Source organism: Ornithodoros turicata, chromosome 4 (assembly GCF_037126465.1).
Source record: "Ornithodoros turicata isolate Travis chromosome 4, ASM3712646v1, whole genome shotgun sequence".
Taxonomy (NCBI): Eukaryota; Metazoa; Arthropoda; class Arachnida; order Ixodida; family Argasidae; genus Ornithodoros; species Ornithodoros turicata.
The window spans coordinates 3,560,121-3,579,818 of record NC_088204.1 but is presented as its reverse complement, the minus strand read 5'-3'; the positions used below and the strand labels follow the sequence as shown (position 1 = coordinate 3,579,818).

The 19,698-nt window shown below is 44.6% G+C and overlaps 1 protein-coding gene across 4 annotated transcripts in view; it reads left to right on the top strand.

The window, feature by feature from the left end:
* The window catches only part of LOC135390726 (twitchin-like), a 139,304-nt gene that overhangs the window by 37,822 nt on the left and 81,784 nt on the right, over window positions 1–19,698 (top strand). For 3 of the 4 annotated variants that reach the window (XM_064620571.1, XM_064620572.1, XM_064620573.1), the window contains 17 exons: window positions 48–189; window positions 286–415; window positions 1,050–1,234; window positions 1,582–1,597; window positions 2,316–2,526; window positions 2,609–2,699; window positions 3,505–3,731; window positions 3,810–3,900; window positions 4,811–5,031; window positions 5,691–5,781; window positions 8,264–8,560; window positions 10,203–10,251; window positions 10,330–10,378; window positions 10,462–10,538; window positions 10,798–10,964; window positions 11,787–12,160; window positions 12,519–14,087. In XM_064620571.1, the coding sequence (XP_064476641.1) occupies window positions 48–189; window positions 286–415; window positions 1,050–1,234; window positions 1,582–1,597; window positions 2,316–2,526; window positions 2,609–2,699; window positions 3,505–3,731; window positions 3,810–3,900; window positions 4,811–5,031; window positions 5,691–5,781; window positions 8,264–8,560; window positions 10,203–10,251; window positions 10,330–10,378; window positions 10,462–10,538; window positions 10,798–10,964; window positions 11,787–12,160; window positions 12,519–14,087 (3,987 nt within the window). Of the gene's footprint in view, window positions 1–47; window positions 190–285; window positions 416–1,049; window positions 1,235–1,581; window positions 1,598–2,315; window positions 2,527–2,608; window positions 2,700–3,504; window positions 3,732–3,809; window positions 3,901–4,810; window positions 5,032–5,690; window positions 5,782–8,263; window positions 8,561–10,202; window positions 10,252–10,329; window positions 10,379–10,461; window positions 10,539–10,797; window positions 10,965–11,786; window positions 12,161–12,518; window positions 14,088–14,921; window positions 15,204–19,698 lie in introns of all 4 variants that reach the window. The other variant, XM_064620574.1, reaches the window with a different exon arrangement.

The window sequence follows — 19,698 nt, the reverse complement described above, 5'->3', positions numbered from 1 at the left end:
GTTGGGATGACCCGGTAATGACCTAATAAGTATGAAACCCAACCCAGGTGTTCGTCGAGAAGGACGGCAACTCCTACAGCGCGACGTTGCAGATCGATGATGTGACGGTTGAGGACGCTGGAAAGTACAAGGTAACCGCAAAGAACGAGCTCGGAGAGAGCAACGCTACGATAGCCCTCAATTTCGACAGTAAGTCTCCCCGTAAAGCACACCTGCTGGACGCAGTCTTATATGGCACTCGTTATTTGATTACCCGATATTTTTTTTTTTTTTAATGTCACCTAGGCGACGACCTTGGCGACGAAGGCGCAAAGCCTACGTTTGTAGAAAAACCTGTCATTAAGCAGTCAGACGACGGGAAGAAAATCATTTTCGAATGTCGGCTAATAGCGGAACCTACGCCAAAGATTGAATGGTAAGTCCCTTGGCTTGCTTTGGATTCTATATAAGCAACTGATAATATGGCAGTCTCGTGTATGTTGCTGTTCATAATGTGCATTGGAATTGAGATAGTTCTTAGAAAAGTCACTGTGTAGCGGCACTGGGACTCCTAACCTGGACCCGGTAGGTCTATGGTCGGCATCAGGTCGGGCAGGTCCTGCGACAACTTCTGCTTATCCTTCCTGACATATTTCTTGCTTTACTCACACGTTCACATGTGAGACGCATACATGCACCCGGCGTAAATATAACGAGCTACTTTTCGTCTCGTGTGTCACTGTGTGAGAGAGAAGGAAGCATGTAAGAGAGGATTGGTAATGGGTTGATGAGTTTTCTGTCCCGTACTTGAGGCAGTGGGAGACTATTAAGTCACATTTCAGCTTTTGATAGAGTACCTTAATTATAGCGATTACAACGTACGATTAGTACTGTAATGATTATAACGTGGCTTAATCGGGATAACTATACGCTTTCACTTCTACTGACGTTGGCAGCCTCACTATTTTTTTCCTTCTTAAGCATAGACATACACTACAACCTGGACGTCATTGCAGAGATGCATATCCTTTGCCTGCCAATACATACTACAATATGATTGGCCACTTTAGGTTCCTCAAAGGCAAACCAGTGAAGGAGGGTCCCAGGCACAAGTACACCATAGTATCTGAAACGCACAACCACACAGTGTGCTTAGAAGTGTCCAATGTCAAATCGGAGGACGGCGGGGAATACAAGGTCGTGGCCACCAATGAGCATGGTGACGGCCATGCCACCATCACGCTTAACTTTGAAGGTGAGCAAATTTGTTGACCATTCGTATGGTCCTCTCAAGCAGACTCTTTCGCGTGCACAGGAATTAACTTGATCGGGAATATTTCGAGCTGTCTAAAGAAAGCATAATGTGCGTTGGCAAATCGTACTAAGTAAAGTAAACGACAAAACTTTTTTTTTCCTCACACCGACCAGGAGCAATAATTGAAACCGTACACTGTTTAGCGAACCCTAACTGACTCCACTGCATCGGCGAAAGATGTCACGTGGTCTTCTTATTTCTGATTGTGATTGCGTGACTATGTGATTGCATGATGCCACGTGAAAACTGCGATGTAATAATCTCGCTTACTTGGTTTCTCTTTACAGACTCGGGAAAGCCAAAGTAAGTACCAACTTTTGCAAAATTTAAGACACTAAGAAAGTTAGGCATCTTCGGCCCTGTTTCATCCATGCTGGTTCACTTTGAACTGAGATCAAGGGTTGCTAAAACTCAAAGTGAACATTCAATTCTTGTTTACAAACGTTAGTTGGTGATGTGATAAATGTTTTGATGACAGTAAATCCCTTTAGTGAACCAGAGTTCAGCGTTAAATTCAAGTTAAGGGACTGTTGGCCTCAGTTCAAATGTTAATCGACATTGGTGAAACAGAGCCCCTTTTTTTTCCAACCTGTACTGATCCCCTCAAACAAGAGCTGCTATGTCTACGAACATAATTCACGTGATTGTGTGGAATGAAAAACACGGAATGAAACAAAAGAAAGGAAAAGACACGTGCAAAGGCTTTCATCGGCTTTCATTGCCCAGAGACTTCGTTAAACAGAGCCAACCAAACGAATGTATTTTGTTAAACCGAGCGCAAAAATACGTTGGCGTCTATGGGGACACGTACGAGCGACGGAAATTCTTCATTAAACGGAGGATTTCATTAAATCGACGTTCGTTATTGACAGGTTCAACTGTAACTGTACGTTGAGTGTCGAGATTCTAATCAACGTACACCTCTCTATGGTGCTTAATTCTTGGGCAGACACATACTGGGCTAATCCATACGAGTAAACGGGATAAGTGGACCTGCATTAACTCGTGTCCGTCGCTTCAGAATACCCGAGGGCAAGGCGCCCCGTTTTCCAAAGAAGCCGACCATACGTCAGGAAGGCGACTCCTTGATCCTAGAATGCATCCTGGAGGCTCACCCATTCCCAGAGATCGGCTGGTTCTTGGGAGCCAAACAGATAGCCGATGGGGCTCGCCACAAGATGGCCAAGAAAGAGCTCTCCAAGCACACTTACCTGCTCTCGCTCGAAATTAGGGTGAGTGGTGCAATTGGTTCAGTAATTGAATACGTATAAATTCTGGTAGGGACACTCTGACGATGATATTCGTTTCTTTCAGGACCCAACGACTGAGGACGGCGGAAGCTATCGGTGCAACGCTGCAAATGAGCTGGGCGACAGCAATGCAAACATCACGCTCAATTTACAAGGTGCATTTTGCTACTCATGATGTTACATCTTCACATTCATTTGACTCTATAAACGGACTTTAACCTTATCCGGTCCATATTAGTGAGAAAAAGGGAAAGAATTCGAGTTGACAGGCTGATAATTAGAGCCTGAGGTTTTAGGGTTTAACCCGATTCTTCCCCGAATTGAAGGTTGGTGAACCAGATTTTTACCCGGCAAATTACCCTGACTGAGATCGTCTGTAGGAACAAACACAAACTTGTTTGACAGCAAACGCAGTTACTTCACCGTTTGTACCAAACCAGTACAGTTAGTTCGAGTAGCTGAGACTGATTTCTCCCCAAAATTAGCGTACTGGAAGTTTTTCCACCCGAATTCGCATGAATTTAGAGCACACTTTTTATTTACCCGATTTCTACTCCCCGAATTTAGAAAAAAATATTTCCCGAAAACTTCATGCTCTATCTGTAAACAAACTTTAACCTTATCCGGTCCATATTAGCCAGGAAAAGGAAAATAATTTGAATTGACAGGCTTATAAAGCTATTGCATGATATCTAAAATTCGCTACTTCTTATAGTTAAAAAAAAAGTGTAACTACGTGCTTTATATTAACCGAAAAATATTTTCAGTGCCGTCCACTTTCGTCCTCGAGAAACCATAATGTTTAAGAGTGGTTGATAACAAACATGTTAGTGCATAACTTAGTCCAGGTCAACTTTATGGAACAGGCTTGGGACAAGAAAATAGAATGTAAAGGGCTTTACTCTTTGTGCGCAAGTACACGACTGTAATAACATTTCTCGCTTTTTGTTCTTCCTACAGGAGCAGAGCCTAGCAAGAAAGGTGATGCCCCTTCGTTCACACAGAAGCCTAAAATCATTCCAAAGGACTCCGGAGCTCTGATCTTGATGGAGTGCCACGTGAAGTCGAAATCTGCCCCCGAATTCACGTGGTACCACGACACGACACAGCTCAAAGAGGATGCACATTTTAAGTTCAAAATGGTCAAGGAGAAGGAAGAAGAGTACCTAATTGTTCTCGAAATTAGGGTTTGTGTCTCAGGCTTTCTTGCATGTTCAGTGTGGTTTCGTGATGTGTAGGAAAATATCAGTGTTGTGTTTCCGTAGAACCCCGGAAAAGATCACGGTGGTGCATACAAGTGTAATATCCGTAATGAACACGGCGACATCAACGCTAATTTGAATCTCAATATTGCCGGTAAGTTTCTATCACTTTTATGTCCTATCCTATCCGCTTCCTATGTCCTTCCTTTATCCTTCCTATGTCCTATCCTGAACGCTTCCATGTGTGTGTCGTCTCTGACCTTCCACGTTTTCATTCATGTTCTGTTCCATCCTATCCTCTCTGCATCCATTCTGTCAGGGCTGTCGGTCTAGATTCTTCTTTCTTTCTTTCTTTTTGGGGATCGATCTTTCCTGCGACAATGAGACATTTGAGGCTTTGTTTTTGGTATATAATTGCAGAAATGAGTAATATCAAACCCAAGCCTCAAAATTAGCATGTCTAGTTTAAAATAGAGTAGCAATAGGCAGTTTTAGCAAGGTTTTGGTAACATCAATGAGGTGCGGTTGTATCAACCAGAACCATTTGCAGCATTGTATGACTCAGAACCTTATAGACTGTTTTTTTTTTTTTAAATACCCTGTGCTAAAAATGCTCTAATATGACTGTATTTTATGGCACAGAATATGCTGTTTTTTTCATAAACAAAAACAAATATTAATTAATATGCAGCAAAACCTCAACAATACAATCCCAGATTACACAGTTTCCCATTTAATATCCCTCTTTTCTTTCCCTCTTTTTTTTTCTTCTGCCTGTATGTGCTTTTCGTGGATAACATGGTATCCCAGACAACACATCTATCTGCTATCTCTCCAACTAGCCCAACTCTCTGCACTTGTTCAGACAACACGACTTTTCCTTAGTTCTTGCAAAAATTGGTGTTTCAGTTTGTGCTTGACTCTAATAGAGTGTCTTCAGTGCTTGCACCAGTGATGTACGAACTTTACATGCTGAGCAACGTACTAGTAATAAGTACTCGGCATCACTGTCAAAACTAATGTACCAACCCAGTTCCTGCGACTTATCCCGTTGCTCACGACAGGTGCGGCTGCCCCAACGGGCACGGCGCCTTCTTTCGTGGAAAAGCCCCAAATCTCTGCCGAGAGAGATGGAAAGCTCATTATCATGGAATGCAAGGTGAAGGCAGATCCTCGTCCCACAATCACGTGGTACAAAGAAGGAGCCGTCGTCAAAGAGTCCAGTCGTATCAAGCAGACGGTCAGGGAAGAGAAGGACGTCTACCACATCCGCCTCGAACTCACGGTAGGCAGTTCTTCCCCTGTGTCAACTGGAGAAGTGTGAACAGAAATGAGGAAAGATGTTAAGATAGACGGTTCATATTTACGGTAAATTCGCGTGGCCGTTTGCTGGCAGATTTTTTTGCCAGACTCCGAGCAACCGCGTTCGCTCGGTCGAAACGTAGCATAAACCAGTACAACATCTTGGCCCAATATTGGCAATACTGGCCTAATATTGGTCCGAGATTGGACCAATATTAGGACACAACATTGTGTATTGGACACAACATCTTGGTCCAATATTGATCCAAGATTGGACCAATATTGGCAGAGATTGGACCAATGGGCCAATCTTGGCCCAATTTTAGTCCAATGCAATCCCAGTCCAGCCAAGTCCAATCCAATCCAGTCGGTCCAATCTTGGACCAATATTGGGCCAAGATGTTGTGCTGCTTGAGAGCAGTCTCGTGTGTTCTCTTGGTGCTTTCAGAGCGCCAGGAATCTGCCAGCTAGCACTTTTTTCCGCCCGGCCTCGAAACGACCGAGCAGCGGATTGCACAACTATATACAGTGTCGTCACATCCACACCGCGAGTGTGGCGAAGGCCCTCATTGGCCTGCACGACGAAGTTCACATGGGTTAGCAGACGACGTAGAATCTCACTTGGTTCATCTTGACACGCAGGATCCTGAATTTGCGGATGCCGGCATCTACAAGTGCAATGTCAAGAACTCAGCTGGAGAGAGCAACGCTAATCTCACTTTGAACATTGAACGTAAGTGTCTTCAGAAGACATGCAAATTTAAAACATGTTTCATATTATTGGGGAAATGATACTCTATCCTGCGAGGAGTAGGACGTCTGATACTACGGACGTCTGATAGGCTTGTGCCCTCGGAGGTTGTGAAGAACATGTTGTGGTTCACGTTTAGTGATAGAGCTTTCTGTTCTTGGCTGACTGATGATTGATGTTACTCGAATTGTGTCCCATCACCACAAACCTATTATTAAGGGACATTACCGTATTTTCACGCGTATTAGCCGCGGCTTATGCGCGATTTTTTTTCTCACGGGCGCCCTGCGGCTTATCCACCGGTGCGGCTTATCTGATGACTATTTTTTCCTGGTATTTTCCCCATACGCCGATTTTAACGAAAGGGTCGACAGTGTCTCTGGAACAGCACTGCCCTGCCGATGCACGAACAGGGCGTAACAGGGACGGGTCCACATTCGGGTAGATTGATCTTCGTGGTGCATTCCCCCAAGCAGCTTTAAGGAAAGTGCCCAAGCAAGCAATGGCCGATGGCCGACGGTTGGCAAAAAGTTGGATGACAGCTGGCCAACGACTCCTTTGGCCAGCCAACGTTGGCGTAATGTTGCATACTGGTAGGCAGAGCGACATACTTGGCAAGCCGTCGGCCAAGGAACAGATCCGTACCAAGAAACGAGCTCGTTGGCCAAGCACTTTCCAAGCACGGCTAGGTTGGCAGGCCAAGCTCTTGCTAACCTTGGTCCAATCTCGGTATGTCGCCTCGTGGAAAGGGTAACGCAGAATGGTGTAGCAGTGCATAAGCTCGACTTTCGATGGACCAAGTGAATATCTCAAATCAAAAGCAGTAAGAAACAGAGGCGTCATCTTCATGGGGTGCTAGTACGACAAGCAGTTCATCATTCCAATGTTCTTTGAGCATGCATTTAATTAAACTTGGACACCTCACCCTTTATTTTGACTATCAGGTGAACAGGGCTCTCGAATTTGTGAAAGTTCGCGAGGCAACCCATATAGAGTATCAGTTCTTCCTCAGGAAAGAAATGCAATTGCTATTCTTTGTGGGCTCTTTTGGTCCTAGTGATCAAGGCATTTTGCTCTTTTTTTTTTTACTTTGAAAAGCCGCGCACATTGTCCATTGTGGGCAATTTATGCGCTTTAAAATGCCGTGCTCACTGTCCGTGGTGGGAAATACAAGCAACAAACAAAGAATGGTAAGTCGTGTTGCGAGACAATTGAGTATGTAAATGAGCAACGTCGCAGGAATGTTTTGGTCTCTCTTGGCACAATGTAGGCTAGCCAGTGCTTGGCAAGTCATTGGCCAAGGAACAGACCCGTATCAAGAAACACGCTTGTTGGCCGATGCTGTACCAACCAAGGCCAGGTATGCCAGCCTGACCACTGCCAAGCTTGGCCCAACCTTTGTTTGTTACTTGGGTGGTGACAGTGATTCACGCCTTCTGGAAGATCACTCACCCATCAGTCCACGAAAAACACCCGACAAGGGCACAATCCGATCTTGGTAGAACTCCAGAACTGACCTCCTCTGTTGTACACTGTGCCGATCCCGTAGTATGGACCACAGGGTTTATGGCCTTCTCTATGGTCTCCTTTGTCGCACAAATCAGTCGTCTCCCCGCGGCTTATCTGCGGGTGCGGCTTATCTGCCAGAAAATTTTCAAAACGTCCCAAAAAACGCCTCCTGCGGCTTATCTGCGGTGCGGCTTATACGCGTGAAATTATGGTACATGCTAAGTGGTGCACATCAACAAGCTTGAAGCATGTTTAGGGTTCTTGTGATGAAGTCTTCTTGGGGACTCGTTATCAGCTTACGGATAGACCCTTGTGCTTTTGGGTTCATTCTATGAAAATTGGGGGCAAAAACCGGGTTTTATTTCAGGGGCTGTAAAACAGGGTAAAATTGTGTTGAAAAGCAGATTTTCAGGTGGAAAATAAAGGAGCGCTTCTGACATTTTAGATGAGCACGAGATGCTGAGAGGCTGTGCTGAGCTTGTGTAGAGCTTAGCCTCCTCCAGTACCCGAATTGGTGGCTGAATTTGCACTTTTGCAAGTTTGTTTTCGGGGTTGTAAAATGCAAATTTGGGTGTAAAAACAGGTTTTACCGGGTTTAACCCGAAAACACGAGACTCTACTTTCAGGCCACCAAGTCTTGAGTTTGTCAGTGTTGTTATTGTAAGGACTGGTTAGGGGCCAGTCTTTAGGTACAGAGAAAAGTTTCCCCTAATTCCACGTGTTAAAACACGCTCCGTATGCCAGGTGCACCTCCCGCAATACACGTAGAGCACTTTACAGTGCTAAACTCATTGTTCCAGCATCTTCGAAGTGGCTACAGAGAAAAGATTCCCCTAATTCTACATGTTAAAACACGCTCCGTATGCCAGGTGCACCTCCCGCAATGCATGTAGAGCATTTTACAGTGTCCAACATTACAGCGTCCAACATTTTACATTGTTCCAACAACTTCCAGTGGCTCCTGTGATCAAGGAACGACCCAAGGTTGTCCGCCGGGAGCAGCAACGAACCATCGTGATCGAGTGTCACGTGCAGTCGGCCAACCAACCGGAGGTCGTCTGGTACAAGGAGAACACGCAGGTGCGTGAGGACACCCGTCACCAGGTGCGCATCAAGCAGGTGTCTGCGGGAGAGTTCGCGGTCGCCCTGGAAATTGACAAGCCTGCAGATCAGGACAAGGGTGTCTACAAGCTCATGGCAAAGAACACCAAGGGAGAGGCTGCCTCACAGACGGTGACAGTTGAGTTTGAAGGTGAGGGTCATCTGGTTTGATGCATCACATATTTATAAAAGTGAATCAAGCACAGAAGAGCGGACTTGGAGCACCAGGGATAAAAGCAGAGATTGTCTGCTGTTGTTCACAAATCGAAAGCTCAATTTGCCCATCAATATGCAGTAGCTGACTGATTTTTCAGACCCCGATTTTTCGGACATGCTCAATTATTTAGACTCATTCGCGGAACGGCCACAGGCCCCATAGAGTTGATGTATAAGAACGTCCAAAATTTTGGACACCGTACATCCCCTTCGCTTGATATTTCGGACTCTGTTTGCCCAACCAGCGAATCTCTCTCTTGGGGTGACGAAAAATATCGGTGTCATCCGAAATTCGTATTAAAAAAATTCAACCAACTATAATAGTGAGGCAAGAAAATAGACAATGATTCTTCATTTTTCATTCCTCCGAGTAGAAGATATCTGTCAAACAACAACTTTATTACGGGATGATGGCTGGGGAGTTTCATCGCCGGGGCGATACTCTACCCCATTGCTGGTGGTGGAGCGGGGAATGAAATAATGAGCCCCTTCACAATAAGGATCGAAGCCCTGTGGTGTCCAGAAAGGTGAAGAGAGCCTTGAGGGCAGAGCATTGGTGTGCTGGATGTGGCCTAGGGACCAAGCCATTTTGCGAGAGAGGGGGGGCGGGTAAAAAGTAACGCTTTTGCGTCTTCATTTTTGGCCAACGGCATGATTCTAAAGGCACAGCACTGCTGTCTTCCCACGAGTCGCGTGACAGTGCTGTAAAGCGAGCTTCACCTAAAACACGCATGCGTTAGGTGAAGTCGAATTGCGGAATGGTGGTGATTGCAGTGCCTCCATCAGTGTACAGTGACGAAATGTGGCTTCGGGAAATAGAAGCTGATGTTATCAGGCAGAGCTGGAAGTTCGTTAGGAGAGTAACCACAAATTTTTCCAGCCTACTAGTGCTTAGTAAAGTTGACTTTGAAGCAAAATTCGTTTTTTCAGACTGCTCGATTAATCGTTGCGCGACTCGCGGGTGGAAAGCACGCAAAACGTTGCCACCGACCTCTTTTATAGAGAGTAATGAAAAATGAACTGTTACTGTCTATTCTCATGCCTCAATTTTTATGTTTGGTTTAACTCTTTTGATGCGAATTTTCGGACGATACGAATATTTTCCGTCATCAGGTTTTCGTATCATCGAGATTCTACTGCGTCTTTACTCGAAAGTGCCACAATGGATAACAAATTGTATTTATTTTACTTTGTGTGAAGAATCAATGACACTGAAGTACTCTGTATAAAGAAATATAGGCAGATGCTGTCAGTGAACAGTGCACATTTGCAATTTTTGAATGCAGACCTTCATAGAACATAGAACAAGTATGAAAGCCAGCTGGTGTAAACACAATGAGGAATGTAACAAGGAAGGTAGCACTTCCTTGGGTCTGAGGAGTAGCAGGATAATGACGAAGGGAACCAGTGGAGAATAGGAATTTAGGGACAGGACGGATCATCCTTGAATCTCTGCTGGACCATACAATGTTTCGTTCAGCTTAGATTCAATGCAGAAACACCCTGCTTCAATAAGGAAGCAGAGGTCTCGTAGATCCAACAAGCACAAACCAACAATTTTGCTTGACTTTTAACAGAAGAGAAGAAAGAAGTAAAAAAGAAAGAGCCAGAAAAGAAAGAAGAGCCGTGAGTGCAAATTATCTTCTGAATCTTGCCTCACCTTGCCCTTGCCTCTCTGACAAACGCCTCACCTTTATTTCGTAGTAAGCCTAAAGGAGAGAAGCCAAAGGTGGTTGAGGCACTCAAGTCGCAGGTGAGAAAGGACACCTTGTTATCTTTCCGATTGTGAAGCGGAAGATGAGGAAGATAACACTTTTGAATAACCTCGATTGACAGACGGTCGAGAAGGGCAAGTCCTGCGAGTTCACCTGCGTCGTCGAGTCGACCACCAAGACGACGGTGCAGTGGATAAAGTGAGTTTGTAACGTAATCAAGTTTAGATATAGATGGAATATAGATATAGACTCACCTCTGCTGTGCTGTAATCAATGTCTTGATTCCCTTCCCCATTGCTTCCCAAATGGAAACAAACAGGAGATAAGGTATTACTGGAAACTTATCACAACACTGGCGCTAACACAGTTCAGTCTCCTCAATACAAACCTAAAAAATGCATTAATGCGATTTTTGATAATGCTTCTGGTACTATAATATTGAAACTGTTTTGTGAAGGAACAAGCGTACAGTTCGTGAGACCAGGGATATCTCGACCCAGTTTGATGGCAAGATAGCGAAACTGGTGTTCAGCAACGTAACAGAGGATATGGCTGGAGAATACACTGTGGAACTCAGCAACGAATTCGGAAAGTCTGAGTCGTCTGCGGAGCTCACAGTCAAGGGTGAGTCACTCGCATCTAAAGAACAGCTCCCTGGTGACTTAGTTGCAGTCGATGAGTACATGCACTGTTGTCATGCGTTCATAACGTCTGCACCATCTGTATCTGGGCATCTCATGGGAGGTGATTTGCAGTGAAACCTTTATTATACGTTCTCGGATGACACAATTGTTTCCTGTGCCAGCTGTTTCCAGCTCTTTGTGGATTTGCCTTTTTTTTTTCCCCGTGGTTTGTAAGGTTTCCTGTGTATCCACACGAACAACATTCCCCAGAATACTTCAGTGGAAAATTAGAAAAAAATGTCAATGCTTTCTGCTGCCAGTGCTCACAGTCATGTCTTTTCCTGCACTACTAAAGGTTGGAATATTCTGCAGCACAGCCACAAGATATTCCGTAGCAGACGATAAGTAAAGATGCAGACACTGTCGTCTGCTAAGTGTGCAGGACACACTCCCGATATTCCGGCACATGCTCAATAGAACATGCGCTGGAGCATCTGCCCTGTGAGCAGCTCTTTTTTTTTTTCTGGAATATTCTCTGGTGATGTCATTCGTGTGAGTACACAGCTCCCCTCTGCACTCAAGCAAAGGTCTGGGTTGTCATTGTATATGCACGTGTCCACTGTTCCGAAGATCGTTTCGAGGCATACAGCCTGAGTACCCCATACACGTGTCTTACCAGCCAAGGAAGTAACAGTAAGTGACCCGGCAAGGTACTTTGACCGGACAAGGCCCAGAAATTTGCATTACATTGCATAACTATAGCTACGATTCTATTACTTTTAAATGTAACAGTTCATAACGTTGTGTTTCATCATTCGTGTAGAGCCTCCCAAAAAGAAACCCGAGGAGAAGAAGCCCGAAGAAAAGAAAAAAGTGGAAGAGAAAAAAGTGGAAGAGAAAAAGGTTGAAGAAAAGAAAGTGGAAGAGAAGAAAGTCGAGGAGAAAAAGGCTGAAGTCAAGAAGGTTGAAGAGAAGAAAGCTGAGGTCAAGAAGGTTGAGGAGAAAAAAGTGGAAGAGAAGAAAGCTGAGGTCAAGAAGGTTGAGGAGAAAAAGGTTGAAGAGAAGAAAGCTGAGGTCAAGAAGGTTGAGGAGAAAAAAGTTGAAGAGAAGAAGGCCGAAGTTAAGAAGGTCGAAGAGAAGAAAGTGCCTGAGATCAAGAAACCTGAAGAAAAGAAACCAGAAAAGAAAGAAGCAAAGGTAGAGCTGAGCCTTAGATTTTGTCTGCACGATAGATATTGGTGTTGCACTTGCATCATGACATAGAAATTGTTAGGTTGCTATAGTGTTAGTTAGTTCATGTGTGCATTTTGATGTAGGCAGTTAAAAAGCATTTAAACATCATTCGTACTTCAGTTGTGAGAACGACAAATGGGACAGGCATGTACGTCTGAAACTTGTTTGGTGATATTCTTGCGCTGTTTCGCTTTTTCGAAGGGGTACGGGAAGATAACTGTGCTTTCTCCCTAGCCTTAAGCAGAACAAGTCGCTACCGTTCACCGTAGCCATGGACGGTGCTGTCACCTCCTTTTTTTCTCAGCTAGCACTTATCTTACAGCCTCCAGAAATCCTTCCACAGCGTAAAGGTAGCAAAAAAGTTGAGCCTAAACCTGGTCCTCCAGAGGTGCCCCCTGCAGAAAAGCCTGCAGTTGTAGAACCTGCACCCACCTCCGCTGTAGAGTCCAAAGAAGAACCCAGTGAACCGCCATCAAAGATTGCTCGTAGGGTCTCTGAAGCCAAGGCTGAGCCTGAGCCCGAGGTTAAGCCAAAGACAAGACCAGAGCCAAAGCCCATATCGCCACGTAGGCCATCCACAGCTAAAGCTGAACCGGCTCTTGAGGCAAAGCCAAGCGAGCCTAAGGTTGAAGCTAAGCCTGAACCAGAACCTGAAACAAAGCCAAAGGCAAGGCCTGAACCGAAAGCAGTGTCACCTCGAAGACCATCTGCAACGAAAGTTGAACCAGCCACGGATGAGAAACCCAGTGAGCCACCAACAAAAATTGCTCGTAGGGTGTCTGGTGCTAAGGATGAATCGAAGCCTGAACCCATGCCTGAAAAACGAGAGCTCAAGCCAGAGCCTCGTGTTGAACCTGAGCCCAAACCCAAGGCTGAACCAAAGACTGTGTTACCACGACGACCTTCCAAAGCGAAAGCTGAACCCACTACAGAACCAAAACCAGAGGTTGAGCCAGAGCCTCAACCTAAACCTGAAGCCAAGCCCAAGGCGGAGCCAAAGGCTGTGTCACCGCGACGTCCCTCCGAGCCAAAGGTTGAACCTGCCGCTAAACCCCCTGAACCCCAGATCGAGCCCAAACCTGTCGAACCTGCACGAAGAGGCTCAAGGTTAAGACCCGAACCTGAAAAAGCCTCTGAACCTGTCCTTACTCCAAAACCCGACCTTAAGCCAGCAGAACCAGAAGTAACGCCCACAAGGAAACCCGCCCCTGAAGTCCCTGCCCCTGCCATACAGCGCCCCAAATCTCCGTCGCCTCCACCAGGAGAATACCCGGCACCCCTGATTCGAGACCTAGTCCCCCCTCCCCCAACTCCAGCACCAGTCGCCCCACTGGATTCTCTCATTGAACGCCACGTCAGCCCGCCATCCCACGAACCCCAACGCGCTGTCTCTCCGCAGCCTCAACGAAAATACACCCGTTCCCTATTAGGCTTTAGGCTGAGGTCTCAGCCTTCCGAGAGAAGGGAGAGCTTGCGTTCAGCCTCTCCCGAGGAGTCCGACGAGGAAGCGAGCATTTCCGAGCCAGCGAAGGAGCCATCGCCTCCGAGGAAGCCGTCGCCTCCGAGAAAGTCGTCCGTACCGACAATAATGGTCGACGACACCACCAGAAAGCCACGCAAGAAGGACAGTATCCCCGAGATATCGATCAAGGACATTGAGGAAGAAGTTGTGGAAAAGAAGCCCAAACCCAAAATGAAGAAAATTCAAAGGGCGGGTTCACCCGAGAAAAAGGTCGAAGAGCAGCCAAAGGGCCGGGAGCGAAGGAGTTCGGTTTGCACAGCAATGGACGCGTCCGTTGCTGCGGAGGAACTGAAGAGGTTGAATCCCGAAGCGAAGGTCATGATCCAAGGAGTGACACTCACAGTGGACGAGGCCGAAAAAATGCTAGAGGTATGAAAGGTGGATGCGCAGAACCATAATCCGCGAACGTCTCCTCTGTCTCTGTCCTGAGCTGTTTTAACCGAGCGGTTGGCTGATTCTCGCTCAGTCCCATGGGTCCTCCTGCTCCCCTCTGTGTCCTCACATTGCTGGCTCCGCAAAGCTCGCGGAAGTGGTCTGACGGTGGGAACCTTCCAGCACTGTAGTGCAGTAGAGTTCTCCGCTGGTGTGCGAATGCGTCTGTGTGTGTTTTCTGTGTGTCCTGCAGTGATCTCTGAAATTGCGCATCGGTAAGAGAGCTCAAAAATTTTGTGAACACTCTAAGAACAAAGCTCCACCTTATAGTATGTCACAGCTCTCGATTATACAAGCGATGAATGTCGAGAAGTTCACAGGCGCTGAATGTTGGCGGAATGGACCTGTAGGTTGTCCAGAAACTTCATTCAGTTAAGAGTTTTATTCGGAGGTGAATATGTAATGACAGGGTTGCAGAATCTAAGCCTCATAGGTCTTGTGCCATCCTTCAGCACCAAATAAATTTGCGGATAAAATGGCTCCCACGATATTGCGCTTGAATTTGGCAAGACTGTTGTATGTGGTGAAGTGAAGTCCTTGGAGTGTTGAATGCAATCAGTAACAGTGCTAGAAGGTCCTTTCCCTCATGACCACAAAACAGCAATCACGCTTGCATGGCACACTGTGCAGCCATCCTGACAAGAACTTGCCTTTCAGATATTCTGCAAACAACCACGTCAGCGACGCACCGCTTCCGTCAACAAGTACTTCATGTGCTCTCGTCACCCATTTTAGTACACGCAGTCACACATAATCCCCCTGTCTCATTAGCCTCAGGAAGTCGCCAATGGCGAGCCGGAACCCGTTCCGCAAGACAAGCTCGCGGTCAAGACCGATCTCAAGCGAAGGCCATCCAAGAAGAAGGAAAGTGTACCAGAGATCTCCGTCCAGGAGCCCGTCAAGGATGAGCCGCGCAAGATGCAAGTGCCCATTGTCAAGGAGCCAACTCCAGAGCCGAACCGCAAGGATTCGTTGGAAGTCGGCCGTAGAGGTTCAGGCGTGCAGTCGCCCGGTGGATCTCGCCGTGGGTCGGTCATCATGACCGCTGACGAGGTTGGTGTGGTATGCACGGCGTGGAGTACCGTCGTCGTGTTTTGGCCTGGTCGTTGTTTCCATCTCTGTGGGCGTACCTCCTTCAGCATGCTTGAGTTTATTGAAATCAGTGACCTTGCATTCCCAGCAATGTAGTTTATTTATTTGTTTATTACGTAGTACCTCAGGGTAGGGCTATAACGTTCACCTAGAGCCTGAAGTTTTAGGGTTTTACCCGATTCTTCCCCGAATTGAAAGTTGATTCTTCAGGGTGAAGCCCAATTTTTACCCGGCAAATTCCCCTCACTGGGATGTCTGTAGGAAAGCACTAACTAACTTGTTTGACAGTAAATGCAGTTACATCACCGTTTGTACCGAATCACCACAGTTAGTTTGAGTAACTGATCCCGATTTCTCCCCGAATTTAGCATACTGGAAGTTTTTCCACCCGAATTCGCATGGATTTAGTGCACACGTTGATTTACCTGATTTTTACCCTCCGAATTTAGAAAAAAATATTTCTCGAAAACTTCAGGCTGTACATGTACCTTAATTAATTAATTGAGAAAGCTAGCTATACGCAGATATTAAACAGTATTAAAGTATGTTTGAATAGTATATACAGTGTTTACCGTACACAGTTTACGATACAACAATACACTATGTACAATAAAAACATAGAACAGAAAACAAATATTACATACGTTGATGTGAGTGACGATATAAGTAAGTACTATTTTTTTTGCGGAAGGTACAGTTTTTGTCAGTGAGTGCAGGGGTTGTGGAGAGGTCATTCCAGTCGACGGCGGAGTTACAACAAAAAAAAAAAAAAGAAGAAGAAAAAAAGACGACTGAGAACAAGTTAGTGTTGCAGTTGAAACATTTAACTTTGTTGGGATGTTCAAGGCACAGAAAAGTAACCATGGAACAAGGAATGGGACTTTGATTTGATGGAAATGCGTGAAAAAAAATCAATTAGGGAGAGGTAACTCGACTATGCAACGCAGACATTCCAGAAGAAAGAGATCGACGTTGTGTTTTGATGTTGTTACTGAGGTAAATGATGAGTAATTTTTTTGCGATTAAGCGGATTGCTCTGTTTTCAGCAGATTCAAGCGACTCAATTCAGTTCTTAGCTAGTAGCATGGCAGGGTACAGTAATGTACCCAGTTGCTTTTAAATTCACGGCACCTGTGATGGTTATCAGCCTGACGGAATGACTCGATAGTGTATCTCAACAGCTTTGGTGTAACCTCGAAGACCATTCAGACAAGTTCAGCGAAAGTATAGTTGGAGTGTGCCGAAGTCTCTGCTTCGTAGTCGCGCTTGCATCGTCACAAACATACCAATCACAAAGCACATGCAAAGTCACTGAGATGTTTTAAGGGACTGTGAACAGATATTTTAAAGTATCGCTACGTGCAATACAATAAAAATTTTCCCACACGTCACGGTAGCCATCTGTTAGCCATGGTAGCCTGTTTTGAGCGGTAAATGAAAGGCAACGTTTTCGAGGTACAAACCACGAGGAACTCAGTCTTTTCACAGTCCCCGTAATACGTTGAGTCCATCGCATGCCTTCCGCTGCTCGACCCGGAATCTTCGCTTGCTTTCTCAGCTTCGTATGCTGCTTCCTCAAAGCATGTAAATGGATGAACTTTGCATGGCCCTCATGAACAGCTTTGCACATCCATGTCTTATCTCCACACATCTGCTCCCAAGAAAAAAAAGAAAGATCTTTTTGGAGTACATCTTGACACTCCTCCAGTTTGTACCTTTTTGTATGTTTGCCCCCTCTTGCAGAAAAATTTGATGTGTACCAGCAGTGAAGACCTTTTTGTAAACTTTATGTATAGGTAGGTAGCAACTTTTGAGCGCAGCAGCCTATGTTTTGTACTGTTGGGCACACCGTTTTAAGCCTTCCACAAAACGTCGTCCACTTTTTATGGCCTTTGTAGCCAAGCAGTGGGGGCGGCAGCGCTTTTTGTTGCTGCCCCGTTATTTTGTCAGTGGAGACAGTTTCTAAGTTATCCCAAGGACAGAAAGGGTTAGTACAGTACAAGGAGAGACTAGTAGCATGATTTGTAGCATTGGAACCTTAATTACTATATGAATTACATTACATCCAGGCTGGGTTATACGATATATATAATGTTCTGTTCAGTGATGTTACAAGCTGTCTCCACTGCAGTTTTAGTTGTTTTTTTATCTGCTTCGCAAATTAACTATTTCATAGAATATAACACGGGCTAGATCAATAAATAGGTAAACATCGAAAGTAATACTGCACTAGTGCAATGACTTAACTATTTTCTAACATTGTGGGCTCTGAGTAGCCATACTTGCACAGTAATTTTTAACAGGGCTCTACTCCAAGAAGTACTCTATATAATTAGCATTCGTGAAAAAGCAAAGCAGTAATACGTTGTTCGAATGCATGAGGGAACTGTAACTCTATATTTTGAGAAGTAATGCTTCAGCGCTTATAACTACACGTACTCATATGTACAAATTGCAAAAATGCTGTATGACACATTTATTGCCTTGCTTCTAAAAAAAAAAGAAGAAAAGATGGAATATAATGTTTATTAAGATGCGCTGACATTCTACTGTTGCATGATACAACAGAGTGAAGAATGCCCTTACTCTGCGTAATATTACTTAGCTAGCTCAACAGCAACACTACTGCAACTCAACACACAATATTGTAACAACTGACCAGGCCAAAAGAGTATTGACAGCATTCTCCCACCCTTCAAGAACCCTGCGTGGGAAAAGTTCAACCAATTCATCCAACTGAAGGCTACTGCTGACCACTTCGATTTCTTTAATTACCCCTTTTGTTTCATTTTGTGTGCTGTTATCCTCTCAAATATAGACTCTGTGATGTCTCCCAATTTTTATGTTACGGGGCTAACTTTAGATATACAGCACTGTGTGTACATAAGATGACTTTTGTTAGAGTTTTTCTGGGAAGTTTCAAGGAAGATCTTCAACAACATTGGTCAGAAAAAGCGACACTTTTATGTAACTGGACACGGCGAGATTCGCTACAGAAAATTTATGTCAGTGTATTCTAGCAATGTCCTATTTCAAAAAAATGTTGCATGAAAACTACACTCGTAGTAAGGCTGCCGCTTGTAAAATATTCCGTTTTTACTGTTATCTGTTGTTCTGCAGTAGTTGCATTGAACTGTTGTAGCATACTGATGTGTTTAGCGACACGGACAGTGAGACACCTCTGATGCAGTTTTCCGTACCATCATATTATTTTATCCCTGCGGAAATTTTCTACGATGATTTCAAACTTGCATCAGAGGGGCCTCACGATCCCAGCTGTCATATTTGTTGTCATTATCGTTGATGCTGATACAGTTGATATGTGCACATACTGTAGCAGCAGTGTGTGTATGTGTCATTCTGTCCCAGTACATTGTAGGATGTTGCTGCAGTGTTATGCCATTTATTTCACACATGTGTCTCAGTCTCCTTACTGTGCTATTCACGCCAACATGTCGCTTTTCCATGTTGCTTCTTTTCATTTCCATGTTGCTTCTGCTGTGCATGTGTGCACATGTTGAGTCTAATGAAGATCCATGCTCAGCGGCCTTTTTTGCAGGCTGGCAAATGCAGCAGAACCTCGTTATAGCTCACAAATATGCACAGTGTGCCATACTTCTCGTGTATTTTAATTTTTCGCCGTAGCAAATGGTACCACACATGTGCATAAATAATGCAAAAAAATTCATAAATAAAAGATAAATAATAAAATAAGTAAATAAAATAAAATAAAAATGTCGCGCATAAATTTTGGAAGTGTCTGGCACAGTGTAAAGTGATCAGCGCATATGCAGTTCTTTCAAATCTATCGCACTGACGTAACAAAATTTTGGATATAAAAAATCTATTCGTTATGAACGAGGTTCGGCTGTATTTAAAAAATTCGCAAGCAACAGTGCATTTGGTAGACAGTGGCCTGGGTGGTATTGTTATATTGCTACTTTTGTGTTTCATCTTGTCTGTTCTCACTGTGCGAGAGCTTGCTACTCACCATGCATGTACGTGTGCCCCCCCACATATCTTGTTTTCTCTATGTTGCATGTGTAGTTCATATTTCTTTCCTTCACTCTGCATCTGTAGAACTTTTGCTTTGTCTAGCGTGTATTTGTTTATGTAGGATATGTTTGGCTACATAAAGTAGAACTGGTTGCTAGCTTAGGATTGGTTGTGTAGTGCTCAGACGTTTTTGTAGTACGTAGGTGAGCATGGTGTTGGAAGTCTGATGTTTCACATTCAAAGAAAAAAGACAAGGTAGACACAAGTATAGAACAAGTTTGGAACTGAAATTCAACTGAAAGACTAAAATGTAGTAATAATAATAATTAAATTAATTCATTAAGGTAATAATAAAAATTCGAGACTATCATCGGTCGTTTTGTAGACTGGTACATTCATACTTGTGAGCTGAAGGTAGCTGACACGTGGTGACAAAATACAGCATAATAAAAAAAATTTA